At 40.9% G+C, this 12,414-nt stretch overlaps 1 protein-coding gene across 2 annotated transcripts in view; it reads right to left on the bottom strand.

Moving 5' to 3' along the window:
• ZFAND3 (zinc finger AN1-type containing 3) overlaps positions 1-12,414 on the bottom strand; it is a 242,068-nt gene that overhangs the window by 62,204 nt on the left and 167,450 nt on the right. For both annotated transcript variants that reach the window (XM_065400535.1, XM_065400536.1), the window contains exon 4: positions 10,809-10,988. In XM_065400535.1, coding sequence (XP_065256607.1) covers positions 10,809-10,988 — 180 coding nt within the window. The remainder of the gene's footprint in view (positions 1-10,808; positions 10,989-12,414) is intronic.

The raw sequence follows: 12,414 nt of genomic DNA, 5'->3' as shown, positions 1-12,414 counted from the left end.
CAATTCTATGTGGAAACCATGATGTTGAATCCATTGTAATACTGACAAATAACGCAGAGATCTTTATATTATTTGAAATAGGCAGTGTATTTTTCATTGGTCTGAAATTAGTACAGTTTGTGTAGGAAAATGAAGTTAAATGACTATCCTCACTTAACTGCCACAAAAAATAGGTTTAAGTTAACACGTCCCTCTAAGTATCAAAATCTTAGTACCTGGAATCAGTGCTTGGTGTGTTTAACTATGGGTCAAAAAATGCTCGTTCAGTAGATGCACTTTGCACATGAAACACTCTAGTTGTCCAATTCTTAGCATAATCCAAATGACTGGAATTGCTTAATTGCTCTCCCTTTAAATGAAGCAGGTCCAGTGCCCTGTGCCAGAAGAGGTGCCCTAGTTGGGCCAATTAAGAAGGTAGAGCAGCACTTGGGGCTAGAAAGGATCAGGGAGAATCAGAGAAGTGGGAAGTTCCTGAAGGAAGCTGTTGGAGGTTCCTGGGGCAAGGCTGAAAGCAGGAGAGGGGGTTTGCTGGCTGACCTCCTCAAGCCAGAGAGCTGAAGGCAGGACAGCAGCAGAGGGAATTGCCTGATGACTTCCAAGCTAGAGAGCTGGATCCAGAGGCCTGAAGAAGGCTGAAGCCAGGAGATCTGCAGAGGGGTTTGCCAGTTGCCCTCCCCAAGACAGAGAGCCAGGGTCAGAAGGCTGAAGGCAGGGGAGCAGTGGAAGAGCCTCCTTGCTGGTTTTTCTGAGAGGAGAGTTAACAGAGCAAGGGGAGTGATAGATGCTGCCTGGTGAAGATCAACTCCCCGCAGGGGGGTTGCTTCTGGGAAGACCAAGGTTGCACTCCAGCTGGAAGGACTGGGATTGCTGAAGAGGGTTTTTTGTTTGTTTGTTTGTTTTTTAAATGAAAGCTGAGCTTCCCTTATAATATGACTCCAGGAGCTGGGGCTTCAAATATTTCAATACTCACTATGAAAACACAAGCATTTTCAATGTCATTGGGTTTGCACAGTCCGGCACTCAAAATAAAGGGAGGGCAACTACAGAAGAGAAGCACTTTGTAACCTTGAAAACACTAAAGTATATACATACACATATACACACACGGTCTTGTTAATACATTTGCAATGCCTGGTTATTGTTGGCTTTTGGTATCAACTAGCCCACTGTGGCTGCAGTTAATATAGTGCAATAAAGACATCAATTAGGAAAAATGGATTTTGAAGCAGTCAGCTAAAAATTGTCTGTAGCTCAATAATCAAACGTTTCTCTACCAGCTTCTCTTGTAACTCTCTATGAAATATTAATAAAAACAAAAAATAGTTAACTTACCTATTTCTTTTGCAGATTTATTACACCTTCAATATTCTCTCTTAATTAGCATGACATTTACATAACAATATAATTAATTTCCATCTACAGGCACAGTGGACTAATTAGGAACGCATAATCCCTTTTAAATACCTTGTCAATTTCACTCCATCATAATCTGGTGGCTGATTTACCTTTGCATAACTAAACATACTAGTATGTCAAAATACTACCCTCAGACAAACAATTTTGGGCCTCAATATTAAAAATAAAGGTTAAAAAATCCACTAATGTAAAATATCTAGTGACTAAGGTACTTGCTAGAATGTCCTTTAAAGTGGATCTATAAGATACCAAAGTTTGTAGTTTTCTTGTTTGTCAACATTAATTTAATACTCTAATATTACAAGCACGTACAATAGCTTCCTCACCAGAATAATTTTATTTAAAATTAGAGATCCTGACAAATGTAAAACAAACTTAAAAATATCAAAGGAGATTATTATGTATTATTTGTTAAGTGATGACAATGTGCTATCTCAGGGGAAAGACAGACTACTCATTGTACCGTAATAACTGTAGTTAGAATAGATGGACAGCACAGATCCCCACTTTTGGGAGCATATGCATTCTTGACACCTTAGTCCGACGCCTCTGCTGGGGCTACTACATACATGCTCCACTGTTCAAATAGCTGAACAATAGCTCATTTTTATGAGGAGCAGAAGCCCTGACCCATACTAGGTCCTTTCCCCAGTTATTCAGAACCCATTATATAGACTCCAAAGAAGTTCGTGGGAAGGTGGGTGGGGAGTGGGAAATCTAGACTGTCAGTTCACTGAAGGAACCAAATACTGGCTGCTAAGTAACCTCTCTTTCTGCCATTACAGGAGGCAGAGTGTTTGAACCCAGAATATTCAATCTGATGTGCTGACTCAGTCCTGGGGATTTCTCAGAGTGGTTTTCCTGGTCTACCAACCCGCAGGGGATATACGCAGTGGATTGAAACCAGCCCAACTGCGCAATGGCAGACAGCCTAATACTAAAGTAATACATTTTTTAAAACTTTAAGAACCATGAATAGACTCAAAGCGTGCTAACTAAAATAGTGAACAAACATGACCATGAAGTGAAAAGGATATAGGAGAACAAAGTTTCCAGATTTCCTGTTCACAGTGCTCTAAAAGGGCAGTGTACATCTGAAGCTTGGTCTGACCTTTCACTGCTAGAAGGGAGCTAGCATCCCAGAAAGTTCCTACTTAGATGCTGAAAGCATGTGCACTCCCTGGAGGGGGTATCTAGCAACCTAAGGATTTCTTGGGATATTAGTATAGTCAATAGGGATTTTGTGAAACTTCAGGAAATATATTGAGGGTATTGCATTACTGGGAAGACCAGTGCTTTGGAAACTTGCCAAAACCACAAATCTAGTTGTGCATTTCCTTAATCAGTAGTGACTTACCTAATTTATCTGTATAATCAAGTTTGAAAAGAATCATCGATTAGTGGCACAAATACATAAAGATATAAACTAGAGGGAATCTAAATTTGTGCAAGTTTGGTCTGCGGAGATTGAATGTTTTCCTGGAGAAAGACAGCGCTGAGTTGTAAGAACTGCATGTGTGCTGCCAAATGAGTAAGCTGCACAGTAATTTTGGGTATGTCTACACTGCCGCTAGGAGTGAGCCTCTCGGGCAGATAGACGTTGCGATTCAAGCTGCAGCTTGGGCTCTCAAGCCCACCCGAGTTGACCCCCTAGGCTTAACAGTCTGAGTCACAACATCCACACAGCTATTTTTAGTACACTGCTCAAGCCCTCCTAGAACGAGTTTGTCTGCCCAGGCGGAGAGACATGCTCCCATCTGCAGTGAAGACATATCTTTAGGTTACACTCCCATTAAGCATAGATAAAAGGGTTAGACATGAATATTTTAGCGGAGTTTAATGAATTAGCCCTAATTCACCTTGGTGGATTTTTATTTATATGAAAGTCTTCAAAGAGAAAGTCTTTGCTGCTGCTGTGTGGTAGGCATATTTAGAGCTTATAGCAAGGTATTCTGCAGGGTCGGCCTTAGGGAAAATGGCATCTTGGGCAAACTTGTATTTTGGTGCCCCTGGCCCCTGTTGCCTACCCCGCATGTCCACTTTCCTATGAAGAAGTTGTGAACTAGGTAATGAACTTACACTGGCCAAGCTTCTGACCAGTGTAAGATGGTACTGTTCTGGGGTGCAAGACCAGGGAGCTGCGGGAATTGGCTAGAGCCTTTCTACCGTTGGTTCAGGAGCGGCTGGGAAACCATTCATGTAGCACAGTTGGGTGCGTCCCTGCCTGTGGATGTCTGTGTAAGTGCAGTGCCTGTCAGAGGCTTGTAGCTTGAAATTAGCATCACAGTTAATACTCCAAGCTAATGGGTTTTGGAGGGCTCAGCAGTCCCACAGTCCAGGGCGAATGAGGACACAGAATGTATTGCCAAATCTGCACTGTATGATTTGTATAAATTGGAGGAAACAACACTGGTAGCATTTTGCTGGTTTTAATTACGCTTAAAAATTAACATGTCACTGACATAAGAAGGAGCTCATTTCACAGTCCTATGTGCCATCTCCTCAGCCCGTCTACATACTTAAGGCATAAAGCAACAGTGCATATGATACATTGAGAAGACAGACCTACGAACTCTAAATGAAACTTGGATTCTAGGGATAAAAGTAGAACCCATGGAAGATCCTACCGCCATAATTTGCACAAGGCAGGTTTGGACTGCCCATAGACAGAGCAGAGGCAAGGCCTGACATGTACATTACACTTGCTTCAAATTTCTAGTTCTATTTGTTCTGCGTTGAGTCCCCAGACCAGGAGCCTATAACTCAAATCTCGTTTTTCTAACAAAAAAATTTTCAACCTACTCTCCCATAATTCCATCAGTTTTCAATTTTGAGAGTATATGGGTTATTATCCAGGCAGATGGTATTTATTCTCAAATTAAGAGGGAAAAAATTGATTGTGCTAAAATTAGAAGAAAGTTTGCTGCCATCTAGAGGTGAAAGATTGAACGATGTTTAACTTTTACATTTTAACGATGTGCTAGACACTGTGCATCCATTTTAAAACACACACTAAAGCATCATCCCCTAACTAAACTATTCCACCTCTCTCACAATCATCTAGTTCAGTCAAAAAGCCTGAGAACAACTGGGCCTTACAATGTGCCCTAAAAGTCAGCAGACTACAGCACTGACAAACATTAACCAGAGAAGTATATTCTAGAGTCAAGGGCTCTCTGATGAGAATGCCTTAGGCCAGGGATTCTCAAACTTCATTTCAGAGTAGCAGCCGTGTTAGTCTGTATCCGCAAAAAGAACAGGAGTACTTGTGGCACCTTAGAGACTAACAAATTTATTAGAGCATAAGCTTTCGTGGGCTACAACCCACTTCTTCGGATGCATATGCATATGCAAGAAGTGGGTTGAAGCCCACGAAAGCTTATGCTCTAATAAATTTGTTAGTCTCTAAGGTGCCACAAGTACTCCTGTTCTTCAAACTTCATTGTACCGCAACCCCCTTCTGACAACAAAAATTACTACACAACCCTGAAGGAGGGACCAAAGCCTGAGCCTGCCCGAGCCCCGCGACCCAGGATGGGGGGCCCAAGCCCCACCAACCTGTGCGGGAGGGGGAGGGGGGAACTGAAGCCCAAGGGCTTCAGCCCCAAGCAGGGGGCCTGTAACCTAAGCCCCGCCACCCAGAGCTGAAGCCCTAAGGCTTCAGCCCCAAGTGGTGGGGCTCGGGCTTCAGCAAGTCTAAGCCAGCCCTGGTGACCCCACTAAAATGGGGTCATGGCCCACTTTGGGGTCCCGACCCACAGTTTGAGAACCGCTGTCTTAGGCCAATTCCCAGATGTATAAACTTAAGTATCAGCATGTGGGCTAATGTCAGTTGATCTTGTGTGTTCACAGGAAAAACTTCATATATTGTTTCTTATGGCCACTGTTTATTTGTACTTTTGTCAATTATGAGTGGGGATGCAATTAATTACAGTAATAACCATGTTATATAACAGGCCATTGTTGCATCCCGCACAATTTTAATAGTTGCTGCATTCCTTTTAGAGAAAAGGCAAGAAATTTGCTGTGGGAGAAGTCAGATTTGTGGATTTGCAATTTTATACTACAAAGTAGGGCAAAATTCTTCCCCACAATCACCTTTCAGAAATCAGTCAGTTCTTGATTGCTTGGCTGAGAAGTAGTGGGGGGTGGGGAGGGGCTATATTTGTTTACACAGTTAACACATTACAGAAGTATATACAAATTAACATATTTGTCTCTCCCCACTCTTCATATATTGCTCACAATATTTGACTGCAAATTCTTCAGGGCAAGGACCATAGGCAAGATTAGCAATACGGACTAGTGTTTGTGTGCGCCCATTTGGAGACACTTTAAAGGCCTCCAATTTTAGGAAAGTGATGAGCACCTGGCTCTCTCGAAATCCAGCCCCTTTCGAGTGTCTTGAATTGGGCATCCAGAAATGGAAGCACCCAAAAATCTCTGGCCACTTTTGAAATTCAGGGCCGACGTTTACTTCTGTGTGTATAGACCAAGTAACACAACAGTAATATAAATAATTTTTAACAGTATACAGTGGTAAGCTGTCATGTTTGACTCAGTGTATCAATTTTGCCTTACTCAAGCAAAAGGCAAAAACCTGAAGCAATTACAAATTATTGGGAACCTTGGTTTTGTCCAGTGCTGTCAGAGAGAAGATGCTCAGAAAAGGATGTGTGCATCTGTGTGCATTCTTCACACAGAAATCCTGAAAGACCTGGAATGACTGGGATTTGATTCTCATTGGGAGCATGGAAATAATGAAAATAGTCATTGCGTTTCAAGCACAGTAGGTATGCATGGCATTTTATAAAGCAGTGGTTAGGCAAGTCCCCACACTAAGAAGCTCAATCTGAACATCCAACAGTTGCACTGGGGGAACAGGCAAAAACAATACACTTCACTCTTCTGATAAAGCTCTCTGATAGAGAACCCTGGCCTTCAGCCACAGTACATGAAACCCAAGTACATTTAAACTCCCTGGAATACTTCCACACTTACAAAGGCTGCTTCACTACTTCTAGCACAGTCAAAAATGCTTAGTCTAAGAGTAACATCACTAGCATGAGTACTACACAGAAAACTTTTATTTTATGAATCATGCAATCAAATACTCAAAAGTGACTTTGTGTGTACAGCTTGACACACCTAGGGCCAGATTTTTGATGTGCTGAGGAACCACTAAGAACTACGAACGCTCAGCACCTCTGAAAATCAAACCAAGGCATCTAAAGTTGGGCACATAAAAATTGAGGCACAGTCAGTGGCCACCACTGAAACTTCTCACCTAAACCTTTAACAATTGTTCTGCATCTACACTACCACATCAGAGGCATATGTATCTGGTAGAAAGTCTATTTGCATATCTTAATTAAAAACCATCTTAAGCATTGGAATCTAGTGCATTTAATTGTTCTAGAAACAAAAACAATTCCTCTCTTCCCTCTCTGATTACGGTATTTGCAAATTCAAAGAAGGCCAGGAAGAAGTTAAGCACATAATTAAAATAAAACCATGTCATTTGAAACTAAGAACTACTGAAATATCAAACCTGATCCAGCTGCCAAAGTCAGAGTTTTTCACACTGACGTTTTTCCTGTCTTATTACAAGTTAGAGTTAGCTTTAAGCCTGCATAGTGTCAGCTTTAGGTCCACCTGTATAGAAAAAGGAAAACAATATGACAGCCCCAAAGGAGGAGATGAAGGGCTGAAATTAAGTGAAATTGTTCCATATCTAGTGTGACCTTTTCTTTACCAAAATACAGAGAACCTTACCTTAATAAGCAGATTTTTAGATTGTGTTTAGGAGGGAAAAAAAGCCTACTTCAGTGCTCCCCCCCTCTGCCCCCCGAGATTAACTTCAGATAGCCACCTGCCAAGAAGTCCAGCTAGACATCTCCAGAGCAACAGACAAATCCTATGCTTGTGCTGGCCAAGTAATGTTAGGACAGCCTAAACAAAGGGTGGAAAGGGGGATAAAACAGAAGTATCCAGATTTAGAAGAACTGATCTACACAATTTTTTTACTGATTTAACTATATCTGTTTAGAAACAGATATAGTTAAATCTGTGCAACCCCAATGCAGGCAGAAACAACAAGGAGTCCAGTGGCACCTTAAAGACTAACAGATTTATTCGGGCATAAGCTTTCGTGGGTAAAAAAAAACTCACTTCACCCACAAAAGCTTATGCCCAAATAAATCTGTTAGTCTTTAAGGTGCCACTGGACTCCTTGTTTTTGTGGATACAGACTAACACGGCTACCCCTCTGATACTTGACATAATGCAGGCAGAGTTATAATGTTATCAAAGTGCTTAGATCTGTACGGTCTATTTCAGTAAATTGACTAAGTTTCTAGACCAATATAGGTAAATCGATATAAAAACTGTGTTGATAAGCCTGAAGATGCCAGTGAGAAAAATGCAGTAACAACTAAAAAAAGATCTTAAAACTGTTTTCCCCCCAAAGTTGTAACTGCATCTCATAAAGGAAATGTAGTGCTTCATGTACTCGAAATATAAGTGATTAAATTAGTCACAAAGCCTTTGCTCTGAGTGTATTACTGTATGCAGTCTGTAACCCACAAAGAGCTACCTTCAATCTGCAAGAGAATTATTCATCAGCAAACTGGTTGAACCCAAAACAATCAGAACCTCCTTCCAGTGGTCAGGTGACTGTTCCAACCTTGATGTGGCAGGAGATGGAAACCTGCAGTAATCTGGCTCTGTATACAAGACGCTAGAAATTAAATGTGGTTCTCACACGAAAAGTAATCAGAGTTACAAAAAAAAAAAAAAAGAAGGGCATTTAAATATTGTCACAAACTGAACTCCTGCAAAATCTAACCCTAGGAACTTCCTTCCTAGACCATTCACTGCATATTTAGAGGATAAAAGACTCCCTTAAAGACACACACACAAAAAACCCACCCCAAAACCACCTCTCTCTTCAGATAAAATATGAATCTTATCATAGAAGATGTGTATGGTTCTCTTTACTTGTTATAACATGATGAACAGAGTTTGTTAATTACCCAAATGACTTGCTGCAGTTTTGTTCAATCTGTTTATCCTGCAGACTCAACAACCATGGCAAATGCCTCGATGTGGGACTGATTTAGAAGACATGAAAAGGGAGGAGGGGGCAGAGAGACGAGCAGTTCCTGTAAGAGAACACTTCTGAGCACTCCAATCTTTTCACACTTTGATAGGGATTAACTTAATGATCCCATACATTGATTCCTGGTGAATTACTGCAATTCTATTCAGTACAGCATGCAGCTGTACATCATCATACTGTACTGCAAAATATCAATCTTCTAAGAACACTGCTGTAACGAGAGAGGTGTATGCTTTATAGAACTAGCTACAAAATAAGTAATACACAGAAAAAGCCACCTTTAAATTAAAATAAAAAAAACATTTAAAGTTTGGGTATTCTTCATTATGGGAAAGAACCTTCCACTTTGAGACCATTATCCATCAGAAAAGCTCCATCTGTTGTATAATTATCTCTGATAAATGACACTAGTCGGAGCTTCATTAGCGAGGTGGGGGGAGGGGAAGAGAGCTAGCTGGAACTGTAAATAAATCTCACCACTGTTTTGCACTTAAACTAAAGCCATCCCAGCAGGAAGGTGTAAAGAATTTTTTTTATGGGTAATATTTTCCAATGCTCTACTGGCTGTGCTGCCTAATATCAGTCACCTTGGAGCATCCATTGATGAGTGTGTAGCAATTAGGGATGGAAAACATTTTATTTCTTTAATTCCCCCCTCCCCGCACCCACACACATTCCTTGTAATCCAACTCAAGCCTCAATGAAAACATTTTCACAAAACCTGGCCCAGCAGCATGGAAGAAGTGCCCTGTATCACCAAATGGTAGGTCTTGGGTTATGAGTGAGCAGGGGATTGAAGGCCCCAGACCTGTGAAGGCCCAACGTGTTGTTGAATTCTCTAGGAAAGGTGTTGTAAGAACTGCTTTTACAGCACCCCACAGGTTTTTCCGTGGAGAAGCGCTGGACGGAGGGAAGTGATGGGATGGTGGCCGCCAGCAACTGTGTGTGTGAAGGAAAGACAACAATAGTCACATTGCAAATTAACTCTTATTACAGCAACTGATATCAGAGTGCCTTGGAGTTTAACTAATAGGAAGTGCCCATTACTGCCTGCCATAGTACTGACAGGGTACCCAAATATTGTATTCATAGCATAGTACAATCTAATTTTAATTAAAATTTATGTTACAGTTAGTACAAATAAACTGTCACAATCCCATACTTGTATGCAGTGTTGTTGTACCCGTGTTGGTCCCAGGATATTAGAGAGCCAAGGTGAGTGAGGGAATATATTTTACTGGACCAATCCATACGGATACATATGGCCTTGTTCAAACCACTCAAACTAACAAAACTGAAACCCAACAAAGGCAATGTATCAAAGCTCCTTCAACCCTGGCACTTTGAGTTCTTATTTATAGTAGTTGCCTCAAAGTGTTTAAGAACGCTGGCATCTCCAGAATCTTCCCTACTAAAAAAGATATGGATATAAATATGTTCTCCTTGAAATGTGCATGTGTATTTGCCATTCATTAGATATCAGGGTATTAAGAGCAAGAGAGATTCTTTCCATAGCCCACCTTTCAGAAAAGTAAGACTTTAGTCTGAAGAAAATGAAACTATGAATCACACATTATTTACGAGTGTAACGTATTGGAACATTTTTAACTCAATGTATTACACACAGCATTAACTCATACAGAAATTTAGAATAAATTTTCCTGAAAGAAGGCAGACATTAGCCCAGAGTTTTATTATGCCAAGTCTGAACACTTTACCTCTGCCTTTAGATAGGATTCTAGCCTGTAAGAGTTCTATAAACAGACAGAGAACCGTGAACAGGGAGATGGGGTCAAAGATCATCCCACAGTCAGTTCTGTGAGAGATTTACCACCAGTCTAACAAACCCTATGTTACAGTCAATACTGCATATAGCCATTTTTAAAAGGTTTTAAAATAATGATATATGGACCAAATTGATAAGATTCTGGTTTCTATGCCACCGCATACAATAGTTTACCTGTAGTAATGTAGGGACAGAATTTCATAAAAATGGGTAAAATTGTCTTAGAGTCAATCAAGATCAGCAGGACTAAAGCTCAAACAGCTGTACATCAGTATAAAAATTGTTTCTAAAAATCAAAGTGGCCCCTTTTTTGTTTGTTCATTTTTTATTAAACCCAACTGTTTGAGTTTCACGATTATTTTCTAACTCCCTCCTCCCCAAAAGAGAGGTCATCTCTTTCTAATAAGAGACGGTGACAAATGGCACTGAGAAAAGAGCAGATGTTTAGGTTTCCTGTTTTCCCCTCCTCAAGGCTCATGCACTTACATTCCTCTTTACTCAGCGAAGTTACATTCAGTTCTGTCGAAAGTTGCTGGTTGGAGTTAACAGTCTGCGTAGTTAGAGAGGTATTGCTGTTGTCACTGTTTGTTTCTTCAGAGAACAAATCTGATTGGCTGTTGCTTGTGCTGGGAGTGGAGTCATCATCTGGCTGCTTCTTTTGGAAATCTATCAAAAACAAGGTTGAGAAAGTGGAATGAGGTACGAAGGCTACTCACTTCATTTTATGCTTGAAGCAGCAGAATTGAGAGAAAAAAATGAAAACAGTCCAAAATGCAATGAGTACACGGTCTGGGTTAACATCACTCCAACTGATTCCATGCATATGCTGTAGAATAAAACGCTGAAGTAGCCTTAAGGTTTTTGATTTATCCCAGATTTGAAACTTCACTTTAGAATTTCCTTGTTATTGACAAGTACTGACAGAATGCTTAGCACTACACAAAGACGACGACAGTCCTTGTTCCAAGGATCTTGGTCTAACAGAGCATCCAAAGTTTACTTGTGTGTTTGATAGTCGAACACTTAACATTCATGCTGTTGTATAAACAGTTAAAACAAAGTGTGGAGAAAGTATGCATCTGATGAGGTAAGACCTGGAAGAGACTCCCTGGGTTATCCCATCCAACTATAAGAATATTTACACTATATATATATATATTTACACGGTTTTGTGAAAAATGTTTCCCATTGTGACCTGTAAAGTTCCACTAGGGTAGCAATGATGGGAGTGCTAGAGTAGACAGGGCTTCTGGTTGTCCTTCAGCATTGTAAGCACAGTATGGTCTAACCTTGTTCTGAGCAGACCTACATAAACATGAGTAAAATGCCTGTGATGGATGCCTGGCACTTTGTCTGCACCAGTGCTCCCTGCCATTGTTCCCACTAATGGAGCTGAACTGGTGGCAGCAACTGTGGGAAATTTTAGAGACCGTAAGCTAGCGTAAAGCCTGCCTGATGGAAACAGGCGTTGCCTATATATTACTTTCTCTGAACATTTTATCTAGCCCGCTATTTAAATACCTCTCCTGATGGTGTCTAGGGCTACATCTACATTGCAGCGCAGTGCGGACTACAGGCGCGTGACTTACAGACCACACCCACGTGTTGCGCTTTAACTGCCCCGTATGGACATGCTGGCAAGAATGAAAAGGTACCTAGTTTGTGTTAGCATAGTCCTGTTTGAAAGATGACTCTGTTAATGTCAACTAGGTATCTTTTAGTTTGTGTCAGTAGTATCCTCAGAGGGCAGTTAAAGAGCAACACTTTGGTGTGCTCTGCAGTTCACACCCCCATAGTCCTTAACGTGACACGGTGCAGACAAGCCCTAAGCCATCTCTTTGGATGATCGCTCCAGTACCTAGACACCACTTAAGTGAGGGATTTAACACCTAAACCTACAATTTTCCTATCACGCTGCTGCTGTTTCTAATATTTCAAACTATGAGTAATCCTCCATCCTCTACACTACTACTTCTCAAACCGCGGCAGACAATCATCATAATCATCCCACTTTATCTGCTTTTTGCCAAGCTATGTACAGTTAAGTTCCCTTAAAACAAGAGAATACTCCTTATATACTCCATTTATACTG

The sequence above is a fragment of the Emys orbicularis genome, chromosome 3, assembly GCF_028017835.1.
Source record: "Emys orbicularis isolate rEmyOrb1 chromosome 3, rEmyOrb1.hap1, whole genome shotgun sequence".
NCBI classification, from domain to species: Eukaryota; Metazoa; Chordata; order Testudines; family Emydidae; genus Emys; species Emys orbicularis.
Note: the sequence above shows the minus strand (reverse complement) of the source record. Positions and strands in the feature narration are given on the sequence as shown.